The sequence below is a fragment of the Rhinoraja longicauda genome, chromosome 30, assembly GCF_053455715.1.
Source record: "Rhinoraja longicauda isolate Sanriku21f chromosome 30, sRhiLon1.1, whole genome shotgun sequence".
Classification (NCBI taxonomy): domain Eukaryota; kingdom Metazoa; phylum Chordata; class Chondrichthyes; order Rajiformes; family Arhynchobatidae; genus Rhinoraja; species Rhinoraja longicauda.
Window position 1 is genome coordinate 18176219 of NC_135982.1, and position 15263 is coordinate 18191481.

At 39.1% G+C, this 15263-nt stretch overlaps 1 protein-coding gene across 24 annotated transcripts in view; it reads left to right on the plus strand.

The window, feature by feature from the left end:
• Positions 1-15263, plus strand: part of eif4g3b (eukaryotic translation initiation factor 4 gamma, 3b) — a 209792-nt gene that overhangs the window by 181306 nt on the left and 13223 nt on the right. For all 24 annotated transcript variants that reach the window (XM_078425386.1, XM_078425388.1, XM_078425391.1 and 21 more), the window contains 9 exons: positions 3029-3122; positions 5126-5216; positions 7177-7373; positions 8543-8658; positions 10069-10241; positions 11071-11196; positions 12441-12522; positions 12656-12754; positions 15004-15147. In XM_078425386.1, the coding sequence (XP_078281512.1) occupies positions 3029-3122; positions 5126-5216; positions 7177-7373; positions 8543-8658; positions 10069-10241; positions 11071-11196; positions 12441-12522; positions 12656-12754; positions 15004-15147 (1122 nt within the window). The remainder of the gene's footprint in view (positions 1-3028; positions 3123-5125; positions 5217-7176; positions 7374-8542; positions 8659-10068; positions 10242-11070; positions 11197-12440; positions 12523-12655; positions 12755-15003; positions 15148-15263) is intronic.

The following is a 15263-nucleotide window of genomic DNA, read 5'->3' on the forward strand; positions in this document are numbered from 1 at the left end:
CTTAAGCTACAGAGAGAGGTTGAACAGGTTGGGTCTTTATTCTTTGGAGCGTAGAAGGTTGAGGGGGGACTTGATAGAGGTTTTTTAAATGTTAAGAGGGACGGACAGAGTTGACGTGGGTAGGCTTTTCCCTTTGAGAGTGGGGAAGATTCCAACAAGGGGACATAGCTTCAGAATTGAGGGACAAAAGTTTAGGAGTAACATCAGGGGTAACTTCTTTACTCAGAGGGTGGTGGCTGTATGGAATGGGCTTCCGGTGGAAGTGGTGGAGGCAGGCTCGATTTTATTATTTAAGAGTAAATTGGATAGGTATATGGATAAGAGGGGATTAGAGGGTTATGGTCTGAGAGCAGGAAGATGAGACTAGGTCAGAGAGAGTGGTCGGCGTGGACTGGTAGGGCCGAACGGGCCTGTTTCCGTGCTGTAGTTGTTACATGGTTATATGGTTATAGTTTAGAAAAGTGTACTGACTGAATGCAATTCCTGAAGAAAACATCTCTCCTGTGAAAGGAAACCTGAAAAATTATCTTCACTGCAGAACAAGGATGTATTTTTTTACTATCGTGTTTTGAGACAAACTATATCCCAAATAGAGAATTCAATGTCTATTTAATAAAAAGGCAAAGCTAATTGTAAAACGACAGGAAAGTTGGAAGTGTAAATATGCATGCATGCACATAAGAAGTAGGAGGATTTTGCTTTACTTCTCAAAGTTCATTATCTTGTAAAATCATGGCTGATCTGGTTTTAACCTCTGCTCTGCATTTCCATTCACCTGTGGTTACTCCCTAATTTGTCAAGAATCTATACCACAGCCTTAAAAATATTCCAAGCGCCTGCTCCCTTTTTGATGAAGAGTTGCACAGACTCACAATCCTCGGAGAGCAAATGTTAACCTCATCTCCATTTTAATTGGGCAGCCTCTATTTTTTAACAGTGATGCCCCCCCATTCCCCTCCGATTCTAGATTATCTCACACCAAGAAATATCCTCTTCACATCTGTCCATTAATTCCTTCAGGATTTTGTGTATTTACACTAGCAGATGACAAATCTTGTTTCTGTGTACTTTGCTAACAAGGCAATCTGTTAATCTAGTAACGTTTCCCCAAACTGCTTTTAAACCATTATCTTTTATCAAATAATATCAAATAATAATTTTATCAAATAATATCAATATTTTTTATCAAATAAGGGGACTAACACATTACACGTGTCTCTTAAAAGTCCGTTACAACTGAAGCCTGCAGTCAGTTCTCTCCTCAACAAATGATAACATTCTGCCAGCCTTTCCAATTGCTGCACAATAGAACATCCTTTTGCAAATTGTGCACTGAGCTACTCAGATCCCTCTGGAGCTCAGAGCACTGGAACCTCCCAACCTTGGGATAATCAGTGTTATTTTCATTTGCCAAAATGGACAATTGTATATTTTCCCACTCCTTTACAGAATACTGTGAATAAATCCTGTTGGACGCTGGCCTGATACAAGTACAAGGAGCTAAATGGCATCCTTCAGGACTGTTATTATAATTGCAGGGGCTTTAAAATTATTTAATTTAACTAGTCATTTCACAATTGTGTTGTATTCATATACTCAGCTGAATGCTTCCCTTTATTTGAAAAACTTGGCTAAATTTGATGTGATTGTTGAATAAGGAATAGCTAGCTATTCAGTGCCTTGGTGTATTTCATCAATTTGCGAGGAAAAGCATCATGTGGGCAAATACACATTTTGAGCTGGTTCATGTAGGAATGTTTCGCAATAAAGGATTGTTTAGATATGTTTGACTCCCATTTTGATATAGTCAATGATAATTACCACAACAGTGCTTGAGTTATTGTTTAATTATTGTGCACTGTACAGATGAGGAATCCAGATCTCGTGAATTAACATTTTAAAGTGAATATTATTTTGTGGTAGCATGAACTGGGTGTGGATGAAATACCTCTTCATTGTAATTGAACAATGTTTCAAATCTTATTTTGAAACAATGTAAGTTTTCCCAATTCTAGCCAGTGTCAAATCTTACCTTTTGCATGGAAATTACAACACCAATTTTAAGTTGTATTCTTTCAATCAACAAGAAAATGTTGATCCATTGCCCTAAGAGGGACTCTAGCCCTGGTACTGACAGCAAGAAAATCACATTTGTTGCAACAGTTGAGATTAACCATTTGATTGTGGTGTAGGTCCAAGATCTAGTTCATACAGTACAATGAAGCAAGCGTACACGGCGAATTGGCCCATTCTATCTTCTTTTATTCTTGTAGGCAAGGGATTCCTGTTCTGGGATTTGACGAGTGATACAGCATTCATGTTGGATATGTTAATTGACAGGAGTTTCTCACCATGGGATCTGTTAATTAATGGTGCTTTCCATTCATAGGATTTGTTAATTAGTGGGGCATTCCTATCGTCAAATCTGTTAAATGAGAAGTTCCGCTTTTGGATTTGTTAATTGATGGAAATATACTGTTATGTTACCTGATAATTAATGAGTTTGCCCTGTTCTGTGAATTCAGTGTGATTTTTTTTTCCCCCCTCCCCTCTCCATGTTCCCTTGGAAGCACATTGATAAACTGTGGACATTACAGCTAAGCTTTAATCTACCCCAATCTGTGTTCTTTAGTGCAGAGATCACAGCCAAGAACCACTTTTAACAATTTTAGGTAATAATTTCCCATTTCAGATCGCACGTCCCACTACATCATAATTTAAATGAATTATTGATACTATTGAGACTTGTATCAAGTCTGTTCACTGAGCAGCTGAATTCAGATAATCCTCTTATTACATTGCAAAACTCCTTTTCTGGAAGTAAGTTTTCCCTGGTTTATAAAATCATGTTGAGAGCTTGCAGCACAGTGATAAAGATTGATTTAAATAGACGATTCACAGGTTTGACAGGTCAAATTGATAAACATTCATGGATGGAAAAACTTGTATTTTAGCCTGATCAGTGTAATTAAGAGTAGGGTATTTCTCAAATGTTGTAAATTTCCTTTTGCTTCATTCTGTCCCACAGCCTGCCACAGATGATAAAATACAGTTGGGTCCAGGGTGCCGATTAGGCAGCTGGGGTAAAGGCAGCAGTGGAGGAGTGAAAACTATTGAAACTGGTAAGAGAAATTGTATTCAATTGTTCATCTTCTCGTGAAAGTTTTTCATATTTTTTTCTGTAAATATGACAGAAAACAAACATTCAGTGGCTGTGATTTATTGATCAAAGTTTTTTGGGAAATACAATTTACAAATTCAGCATTGATCACTGAAGAGCTAAATTATCTCAACAAATAACATGGGATTTTATTATCATAAGCTTTTACCAGTGTTACCTCGCCGGGAATATACTACCATTTTAATAGAATCATAGAATGATACCCGCCCACACCGTAAACAATGTCCCACTTACCTGTGCTTCGGCCATATCCCTCCAAACCTGTCCTATCCATGTACCTGTCTAACTGTTTCTTGAACGATGGGATAGTCCCAGCCTCAACTACCTCCTCTGGCAGCTTGTTCCATACACCCACCACCCTTTGTGTGAAAAGGTTACCCCACGGATTCCTATTAAATCTTTTCCCCTTCACCTTGAACCTATGCCGCTATCATTTAAAAAAATAATGAAATGGTTAATTGCAAATCACCGTTGTCTTCACTGTTTTGAGAATCTCTCAGTTAGACAAATTACATCAAGTTTGCATGTTGACCTAAAGTCAAATTTGAAGGTAGAAAGACGATCCACATTAAATTCAAGTGATTTTTTTTTTTTTGTAAATTATTTCTGGGAAATTCTTAGTTGCAATTGCCTGGTAGAAAAGGGTTTAATAAAACTAACAATTATTGGAATTTGAATTGTTAGGCATCTATCCCATTTAGTTTCTTACCTTCCAAGAGCTGAGTTTCTTTGTTTTTTTCCCACCAAAATGAATCACCTCTCCTTTTTTCGGACTTTCATTTGCTGCTTATCTGATTATTACAAGATATATTCTTGTATTTTGATGTGACATCAACATCATTTACTATATCCTTAATAACCCTCAAAATCAGATTTATTCATTTCTAAAATTACTCCCAATTTCTCCCCTCCATCCCTTCTCTTGTTTGGGTAGTCCTATCCAATAATCTTTGCCAGCCTTACCCTAAAATATGACTCCAGATCTGTACCAATATAATTGTCTCTTAACTGAAAGGTGTCCACCCGAAACATTGTCTGTCCATTCCCTCTACAGATGCTGCCCAGTGAATTTAAAAAGATCATCTATTTCCATCTCTGCAACATCAGCAACACTACCAATGCCTTTGTTACAGATTCAATCCTGGCTGACTTCCAATGTGCTTCCCCACGTAACCGTAAAGTCTTTCAAAACTCGCCAAATCACATTCACCCATCATCTCTGTGCTTATTGACTCTGGGTCAAGCTTTGCTTCAAATTTAATTGATATCCCTTTGTTGTTAAATCCCACCCTTGCCTCAACCCTCCCAGTTTCTTTAAATTCCTCTTGTAATGCCTCCAGGTACCTGCTCTTCCAATTCTTGTCTCCTGAGTACCTTCAATTTTACTCGTTTCATTTTTGGCAGGCATGTCTTCAACTGCTTTTCCCTCGAGTCTCCCGTCCTATTCCTTTAACACTCCAGGTTTTTTGTGTGTCCACTTTTCCTTTAAGATGTTTCGCAAATCTTTGAAGAAGCAATAGGCTAGCTTTCCTAATAGGTCCTTATGTAATTTGGTATCAGATTTTGATTGATAATACTTTTATTAAATATATGAAATATATTTTATTACATTAAAGGTAGTAAAGGTAGACAGTAAATATTATTGAGAACACATTCCAGGCCGATGTGAATGCAGCATTTAAATAGGTGCAGTCTTTCAAAGTATAATGTAAGTTTGTTCAAGTAAACACAAAAAATCCAAAGTCTCCACAAGGAGTTAGAACTTTCAGCAAGTATTTTCTGCTCTGCCAACCAAAATTATTAGTTTATCTCATTTATTTAATTGTGTTTTTTATAGATTGATTGCCATGCTTATGATTGCACTGAATCAGCAATTTTGTATACTTTATTTGTTCTTGAAAACTTTTATTACTTTTACTTCTGTGTTCCAATATTTTACTTCAGATTCGCCGCGAACAACAAGTTTAAATAGATTTTCTGTGCTACAGCAGTCAACCCCGTCTTCTGAATCGGATGTACGCAGGATAGTACCCAGGTGAGTGCTGTTGTAACTAAAGATATCATAGCGTATTTATTTCACTGCTTATTGTTTTGAGTTGATGTTTTAGAATTGTGGAAATTTAGAGAGGAATCCAGTTTTAAGTTGCAAACTAAAGTGGGAGAGGAAAACGTAAAGGAAGGTTGAGAAAAGTCAACGTCTGTGGTGATTAAATAATGAAAGGTGTATTCGCACAGGTTAAAAACAATGTTAGCGAGAGTAGTTCTTCACTCCTTATCAAACACTCTTTTGGTCTCCTTTTCACCATCAACACTTCACGCTGCCTTTGAAAAGCAGCCAATGTAATCAGACTTGTTCCCCTCTGGTCATTCCTCTTCCTCCTTGCTCCCATCTGGCAGAAGGTGCCGAAGCCTGAAAGCATGCATCACCAGACTCGGGAACAGGTTCTTCCCCTCAGTTATCGGGCTTCTGAACAGTCTTTCCATAAGCTTGCGTTCTGTCCGATTCACTTCTTCCCCATTGTGGACAGTGGGCTTTGTCAATGGAACTGAAGCACTACAATGCTGAGAACTATATTCTGTACGCGGTATCTTGCCCTTTGCTCTATCTATTGTATTTGAGTATGGCTTGATTGTATTTATGTACAGTATTATCTGATCTGATTGGATAACATGCATATCAAAGCTTTTTACTGTACCTCAACTCAGTGCACGTGACAATAAACTTAAACCTCTAGCCTGTGTTATTCACTCCATCCATCAGCCAATCAACCCACCACTCCCTCACCTGTATCCACCTATCACTTGCCAGGCTTCATCCTGCCCCCACTTCTCTTTTAGAATCTTCTCCGATTCTAGACTTGTGATTCTTTTTATTTAAATTTTGTTTTAGATTATTTCTCACTTTAGATGAGGTCATGTTTCTACATTTTAATTCTACATTAAAAGGCAGCAAATCCAAATCAATGCATTTCATTTAAAATATATAACTTTTCTATATATGTATATATGTTTATATATATTTATGTGTGTGTGTGTGTGCTTAATGCATAATCTGTAATTATACAGCATAAAGATTAAATTACAGTAAACCCTTGTTATAACAGAGCAAAGGAGGATGAATGGTGTCCATTATTGTTGATTGTCCACTATATCCTAGTATGGTATTATCATATGTAGTTGAACCAAAAATTTCTGATGATGGTTAATGCACAAAAGGACACAAAGTGTTGGAGTAACTCAATGGGTGAGGCAGCATTTCTGGAGAACATGGATAGGGGACGTCAGGGCCCTTCAGACTGATTCAGCCTACTGAGTTACTCCAGAACTTTGTAGCTTCTCACCTTAAAACTAAATGCCGATGCAAGTCTGTTCTGCACCAACGAGCCTTTCACCCTTGATGCGGCTGTTGTTGCGGCTCACGTTGTAGCCACCAAGAGGGCGTGCTTTCTTCGGGCCGCCGCTATCAATAGGACGCGCTAGGTCACCTTGGGGCTCCCTCTGCTCTTGCCTGTCGCTTTGTCTGCTCCACTGTCTCCTCCTCCTCCCCCGAAGTGGACAAAGTGGCGGGAGGAGGAGGTAGCAGTGGAGGGCGGGGGGGGGGAAGTGGTGAGGAGGAAAGAGGCAGAGTGGATAAAGCGATGGCCAACAGAAAGAAGCTGTTGCTGGTGAGAGGGAAGGGAGCCCCAGGGTGACCAGGTTGGTGGCAGGGGACAGAAGAAATCCCAGGTGATACAACGTGTGCCACAACAACAGCCTTGTGAACTGGACCCTTGCGGTAGGTGAAGAAGGGCTCGTTGGTGCGCCTTGCGAGCTGGGGGTGGAGTCAGAAGCCAGCGCTGGCAGTGCGAGTCAGGGAGGTGAGTTGGCAGGTTTTTCCACTATCACTGAAATCGATTACAATGGGATCTGTTAAAATGAGGGTTCAATGTACCTTTTTCTTCTCTTCCACCCCCTTCTTCCCCCCCCCCCCAAAACTCACTTCCATGTCCGTGTAGTCGAAGCAGTACGGGAAGAGAGAAGAATGATAAACCAAGTCGGCCAGCCATTACACGGGGGAGCAGTAATAAGGAGCTCCTTGATGATCGGACGCGAGAAGAAGAGAGAAGGGAAGTCCTTGAAATTGTGCAGCAAGCCACAAATACTTCTGAGGAGAAGAGTGTAGAGGGAGATAAGAATCGTCCCAAGGAAAATGGTACTTTGCAATTCCTGTAACATACATATACATTGGCTGGTTGAAACTTGTAGCCATCATGAGGCTAGACCTTTATATTTGGTCTATTAAGTTCGAAATTGGTGGTATAATTACAGAGACATGTAAAACTAGCTTAACCTCGCTCCACTCTGCATTATTAATGTTTACAACCGTGTACATCCAGATTCGCACTTCCTTATACACAAGACAAGATTTTATCACAGTGGAATTCAGCATATTTAGCCACCCTTGTGACATAAACAATATTAACTAATCTGCAGCAAATACAATTTGCTGTGTTCAATGGTATTTCCTTTATTTTCTACCAAAATACTTTGAGTTTTTGTTATTGATCAATAAGCAGCCATATAAATAGTCATCATGACCAATCTTCTTTACTGATAGCATTTGAAAAGATTGATTATTGCAGCAGATGCAGTGTTAATGGGTTAAAGAATCGGAGACATGATAATCAGCCGATTTATTCACAAAATGCTGGAGTAACTCAGCAGGTCAGGCAGCATCTCGGGAGAGAAGGAATGGGTGACGTTTCGGGTCGAGACCCTTCTTCAGACTGATGTCAGGGGGGCGGGACAAAGGAAGGATATAGGTGGAGACAGGAAGATAGAGGGAGATCTGGGAAGGAGGAGGGGAAGGGAGGGACAGAGGAGCTATCTGAAGTTGGAGAAGTCGACGTTCATACCACCGGGCTGCAAACTGCCCAGGCGAAATATGAGGTGCTGCTCCTCCAATTTCCGGCGGGCCTCACTATGGCACTGGAGGAGGACTTGTGCTGGGCAGAGGAGTGTATATGTTTGTAAGTATTTTAGTACATGAAGTCGGAAAAGCCTCTGCCATGTTTCTCTGTGACTGGCTATTGATGTCATAAAGGTGTGATCACTATGGCAAACTGGCAATTTCTTGAGGGCATTTGTGTTTTGCAATATTTGTGACAAGAATATCATTAGATATTTTAAATTCAAAACGTCTTGAAGCAGTGGTAAGAATTTATGATTGTACTCCATTAAAAATAATTGGAAAACATTGGAGATGTATTAAAATAATGTTAGTTTAATGGTAGCTAACTGGTTGATGTCATTGAATAACTTCGCATAAACAACCTCTCTGTTGAAGAAAATCTCCTTAAATTTGCTATTTATCCCCCATAGTGAAATCTGAAGTTCCTCCTGCTGAGGCTTCCCTCAAAACTGTTGAGGCTGAGGAGACGATGGAGAAAAAATCGAAATCCATTATTGATGAGTTTTTACACATTAATGATTATAAGGTGAATACTTGATTGTCGCATAGCTGCATGGTTTCTATGAAAAGTGTTTCTATTAATTTGTTGCAAACAAGATGTCCGGAGATCCTCATTCTGGAACAGATTCCTTTGAAAATCCAGCATAAAATGTCATCCAACAATTGTCCATGTTTCATCCAGTATACAATTAGGAAAGAATGAACAGAACGGGTATCAATTTTCTTTCTAATAATAAGTATTAAAAAATCATGGAATGTTTCAATGGATGAGGAGGGTAAGATGTTCCATGTGTGGAAGAAGCTATTGTTGCAAATAATTCAAAAGTACTATCTAAGAATTTGAAACTCCATCATAAGAATTATTTGAAATTACTAGTATAGATGCTTTAAAAATGCTGCTGAATAAACATTGGAGGAAGGAGAAGGTATTGGAAAATGTTGCTGTTATTTAAATTAGGAAGGACTGAAGGAGGTCTGTCTTCTATCTTGCTGATAGTGCTGAAGGTATATTCAGAATGTGCTAGTTGCTAAAGGCTAAATAATTAATTAGAAAGGAAAGGAAAGTATCTTAAATTCCTCTCGCAGATTGTGAAACATTGGGTGCTTTTTGACCTTCTGATTCCATTGAATATTTTTCTGCTGAAAGAACATTTATTGCAGATATTTGGTTTATTTCCAGTCCATTCACTAATTCGTAGCTTGCACTTGTTTTTTTTCAAAACAATATTCTTGCCTTTGTTCACTACATTCTTTAGTCAACTAGACCAAATGGACCCGTTGGGCCCAAACCTCTCCTGCATTGGTGCAGCACCCACTCCTCACCCCCTCCCCTCTCCCCCCCTCCACCCTCACCTCTCCCCTTCCCCCTCCCCCCACTCCATCCCCCTCAACCCCCCTTATCCTCCCTCCTTCCCCCCTTATCCTCCCTCCTTCCCCCCTTATCCTCCCTCCTTCCCCCCTTATCCTCCCTCCTTCCCCCTCTCTCTCCCTCCCTCCCTCCCTCCCTAGGAGATAGATTTAAACTTTAAAATGTGGATAACTTAAAAAAATATAACTCCGATTTCAATGAAACTTCTTCCATTAGCACCAAATGATGAGTAAGATGGGCCTAAAATTGGCACGCTATAGTGTACCGTTTTGACTGTAGTTTGGGAACAAACAAACAAACGAGAGTTTTAGTATATAGAATAAAATAAAACTCCCTCCACCAGTTTCATAATAGCTCTGTGTTTTGAAAACTGCTGTTCTTCAGTAATGTCGGAGCAGGAAAACAGGAAATGAGAGAAGAAAAGAAATAGATAATTAAAACACAATTGATTAAATTATTAAGGTTATTTGTTAATAGGGTGCATGTGCTTCTGGGAAAAGTACTATCTGTGTAGAAAAGAAATGTGATTGATGAGCCGTTTAACTATAATATTTTTTTCACTTCTAGGAAGCGCTCCAGTGTGTGGATGAATTGAATTCACTGAGCCTACTCCATGTCTTTGTAAGAGTAGGTGTAGAATCAACATTAGAGAGAAGTCAAATAACAAGGGAACACATGGGTCAGCTTTTCTATCAACTGATACAGTCTGAAAAACTACCCAAGGATGAATTCTTCAAGGGGTATGTAATATTTGATGAAGAAAAGTAATTTGCAATGAAATGTTGCATAGTCAGTTAATGTGTACATTTGTAGAATGCCTTTCACATTAAAATACCACAAAGCACTGTATACAGCTTCATGCATCAAAGTTCTGTATACACCATTTGGAGGTGTAATGACCATGACATCAGTATATATGACTACCATGTTACACCTGCATAATGGTACATAAAAATGATCAGGACATCAATAACTCAGCAATCATCTTCAGTCAGAGTTGTTTTTCCTTTGTAATAACCCTAACCACCCTTTCAGACAGAATCCCCGTCACATTTGATCATTTACCTACATTGCTTGTCAAATCCTGCCAGAACTAAACAAATTGGTTAGTGAGATCATTATTGTAGTTGGACAAATAAAAAGTAAGGAAAAACAATGATTAGAATTTAATTAACAAATTGCTGTTACTTTCTTTCCTTCTTCCCTGCTATCTAGACCTCAAATTTTCTGGGCATAAATTTTAATAAATTACCAAAAATTCTGTGTTATCTTAGAAATTTAACTAAATACTCCTGCTAAGCTAATTCCACAATATGTTATAATTTGTGTTCAATCTTCAGTCCTCAAATTGAAACTATCAGACCGCGATGAGAGAAGGGTTGCATTTAATGATGAGTGGATTTTAGTGGTAGAGAAGGAAAGCTATCAATTCCAGCACGGTATTTTATAATTTTATTTTGCCATTTCATTAGTATGGTTGGGTATAAAATCATGTTTTGGTTTCTTGCAAATAGATAAGATATCTTTGACATGGAATGAAGGTTATTTGCTCTTATTATTTTCCTGCAGGCTTTTAGAACTCTTGGAATTGGCAGAGGATATGGCCATTGATATACCACATATATGGCTGTACCTGGGTGAACTTGTGACTCCCATGTTACAAGAAGGAGGAATCTCTATGAGAGAATTATTTACGTAAGAAACATTTTATTTTTACAGCAACATATTTGAAATATTAAGGAAACCCCAACATTTTATCCAATAATGGGTTAGCATTTTAAGCATATTCCTTTTAAACACACTTTAAATTTGAGAAGCGATCTTCATAATCTACAAGCTTATGTTTCAGTTGAGTTCTTGGAATGTAAAAACAAAATAGAGATGCTGTGCATCTACTTTGCACCTGGTTCTTACCAGAAAAACCCATGCCGTTCCTCGTTGAATTAGGAATTGATCCAGGCTTCAACAGGATATATATTTACAGAGTGAGATAATGCCATGTTTTGTAACTCCCAATAATCCTGAACTGAGTACTCCTTGTGGTTTTCTTCATTGGTAACTTTTTAACGTGATTATCAATTTAAAGTAACTAACTTATGTACAATTTTAGCTTGTCAACTTACAGATTTATGTCAGAAAGACCAAGCATTGACAAAACGATCGTTTCACCAATCATTTCCGCTCAGTCTTTTCTAATCTTAGTTTAGTTTAGTTGCGAGATACAGAAACGGGTCCTTCGGCCCACCAAGCCCACGCCGGCCATCAATCACCCGTACACCCGGTAGCACAGCGGTAGAGTTGCTGCTTTACAGCGAATGCAGTGCCGGAGACTCGGGTTCGATCCTGACTACGGGTGCTGTACTGTAAGGAGTTTGTACGTTCTCCCCGTGACCTGCGTGGGTTTTCTCCGAGATCTTCGGTTTCCTCCCACACTCCAAAGACGTACAGGTATGTAGGTTAATTGACTGGGTAAATGTAAAAATTGTCCCTAGTGTGTGTAGGATTGTGTTAATAGTGTTAGTGTGCGGGGATCGCTGGGCGGCGCGGACTTGGTGGGCTGAAAAGGCCTGTTTCCGTGCTGTATCTGAAATATTAATCCCAGTTTCACATCCTACACAATTGGGGCAATTTTCAGAGGCCAAATAAACTACTAACCTGAACATCTTTGGAATGTGGGAGGAAACCGGAGCACCCAGAGAAAGCCAACATGGTCACAGGGAGAAAATGTATATCCACTTCAATTGCATGAATAATACCTTCATAATATGGTTACTAGAACAAAATTTAAAATTGGCAATTATCCTTTGATATAATTTCTCAGTTTTCCTCTGCTCCAGGATATCTGCATTTAATTGTTGTTTTCTCCAGCTGCAAGTATTTTGATTCTCAAGCTGTTTTTTGGGATACTGAATGATAAATGTGTTTCCCCTCTCTTGCAGAGAACTTAGTAAATCTTTACTTCCTGTAGGGAGAGCAGGGGTTCTGCTTGCAGAAATTTTGCACCTTCTATGCAAACAAATGGTGAGTGTAAAGGAGAACTCGGTACAGAATTCACAAACTGATGTCTTACATAAATATAAACAGCAACATTGAATCTTTTTTGCTCTCTTGTATGAAGAACCCAGAGTAAATATTTCACTTTTATTGTTAACAGAGCCATAAGAAAGTCGGGGCCCTATGGAAAGAGGCTGGCCTAAATTGGAAAGATTTTCTAACTGAAGGAGATGATGTTCAAAACTTCATTAGTGATAAAGTGAGTCTATTCCTTTTAAGTCTCAATCAGTACACATGCTAAAATATCTGATTTGGCTGCGACCAGCACCATGGTTGTCTTAATTATTACTAACATCTGGTCTGATGCCTTCAGCACCTGCCGTGTGATGTACTCTGAAATGTGACATGAACATAAGTTAACCTATGGCCAATTCCTGTCACATTGAGAGTGAGCAACAGAATGTCCTTTTTTTTAAAGCTCCAGAATGAATAATGGCTGTTGAAGGATAGAAACTGCTCTGACTGCCTCAACTCAATTATTTAAAAGTTCAGTTCAGATAAAGAAACATGACAGATAAGAGATCAAACTTGCAATTTTTTTAAAAATATGAAAACATTTAGGTACATCTATTTTAGCACTGTAAATGTTTTGTTGCCATTGAAATTAATCGGGTGAGAAGGTGTTGTCAAGGCTGAGCAAATTATAACTTTCTGAATAGTGCTGGTTGTATGATATTCCCTTGGATCCCAGTATAGTTGAAGCCATAGGAGAGCAGAATCTGAAAATAGCTTTGTTTATCTTGATGGGGAGGTGTGGAAGTGCTTTGGAATAGTTAATAAGCCTCATAATAGCAGCAACACAGTTGTGAGATCATCATCGGCGATCACTCCAAAACGAGGATGATTGGCCTCATGTTTCAGGTGAATGCCTGTGCAATACATCTTTTAACATGGGGAGACTGGTACACGATCAGCCACTACACAGTCCTTGACGGAGACAGTCTCCATGAGACTCCATGGAGACTACATGGCTGTTGGATATCTCTCCCTGCTGCAGTTGTCTGTAATAGTTTTTAAAAATGCCTGCACTTTGACTATTTGCAAAAACAGGAACCGAGTTATAAAGCCTGGGGAATAAGCAAGGAGTTAAAGGTTTAAAGGGGATCAGAGGAACTTTTGTTTTTACCCAGAGGGTGGTTACTGTCTGGAACACACTGGCTGGAAAGCTGACAGAGGCAGGTAATCTTACAACATCTTGAAAAGGACCTGGGACAAGCACTTGAATTTCAAATGCATAGAAGGCTCTGGCCCAACGCTTACAAATGGAATTAGTGTGGGTGGTGACCTGGTGGTCAATAGACAATAGACAATAGGTGCAGGAGTAGGCCATTCAGCCCTTCGAGCCAGCACCGCCATTCAATGCGATCATGGCTGATCACTCTCAATCAGTACCCCGTTCCTGCCTTCTCCCCATACCCCCTCACTCCGCTATCCTTAAGAGCTCTATCCAGCTCTCTCTTGAAAGCATCCAACGAACTGGCCTCCACTGCCTTCTGAGGCAGAGAATTCCACACCTTCACCACTCTCTGACTGAAAAAGTTCTTCCTCATCTCCGTTCTAAATGGCCTACCCCTTATTCTTAAACTGTGGCCCCTTGTTCTGGACTCCCCCAACATTGGGAACATGTTTCCTGCCTCTAATGTGTCCAATCCCCTAATTATGTTATATGTTTCAATAAGATCCCCCCTCATCCTTCTAAATTCCAGTGTATACAAGCCCAATCGCTCCAGCCTTTCAACATACGACAGTCCCGCCATTCCGGGAATTAACCTAGTGAACCTACGCTGCACGCCCTCCATAGCAAGAATATCCTTCCTCATGGACGTGTTGAGTTAATGGTCCTGTCTTCTCTGATGTTTGATTCTATAACTCTGTAAAAGTCTCTAGTTACCTGAAATTTATAATTGTAATCAGAATAGTTGTAAATGTGAAGAATGAAATGAAATTATTTTACAGTTGTCATGCGTTTTAATATATCATTCTTTGCTATATATTTTGCAACAACTAAAATTTCATAATTCAGATTACCCACGTTTGTGACAAGGACTAGAATGATAGTACTGGATCATAAAACTGTTATTGACCTTGTTTTACCTCCATGGTATCCTATTCTGCTTTAATAACATTGTATTGGTTTAAATCGTATGGTTCTAGAACCAGGCTCTGTCTGTTCAGCGTTTTTTTTTAACTCCTTTGTTGAATTATCAACAGTCACAGATGTATTACTGTGGCAATAAGATTAGAGCATTGCGGTTTTCAATCATTGTTTATGTCTTGCGTCTAGCTATTGTAAAGGTGACACACCTGACAAATAAAATCATTGGTAATTATGTTGAATTCCAACCTTAAACCAAGTAGGCAGGATAGGTGGAGATATCACTGCAGTGAAAAGTTGTTTTAATTGTGTTGACAGGGAATATTAATATTAGTTTTACAATTCCTTTGCAGAAATTGGAGTTTACCATATCAGATGTTTCTGGTCCTGAAGCACTTTCAAAAATGGAGCTCTCTGCTGAAGAACTGAACAAGTGGCTAGAAAAACTTATAATCGAAGACAAAGCCAGCAATGAGCAAATCTTTGATTGGGTAGAAGTAGGTTGAATTTTTAAAAACCAAAATATTGCAGATACAGGAAATCGTCAGCAAGCTAGGCAGCATCTATGGAGAAAGAAATATAGTTGACAGTTCAGGTTGATGACCTTTCCCTA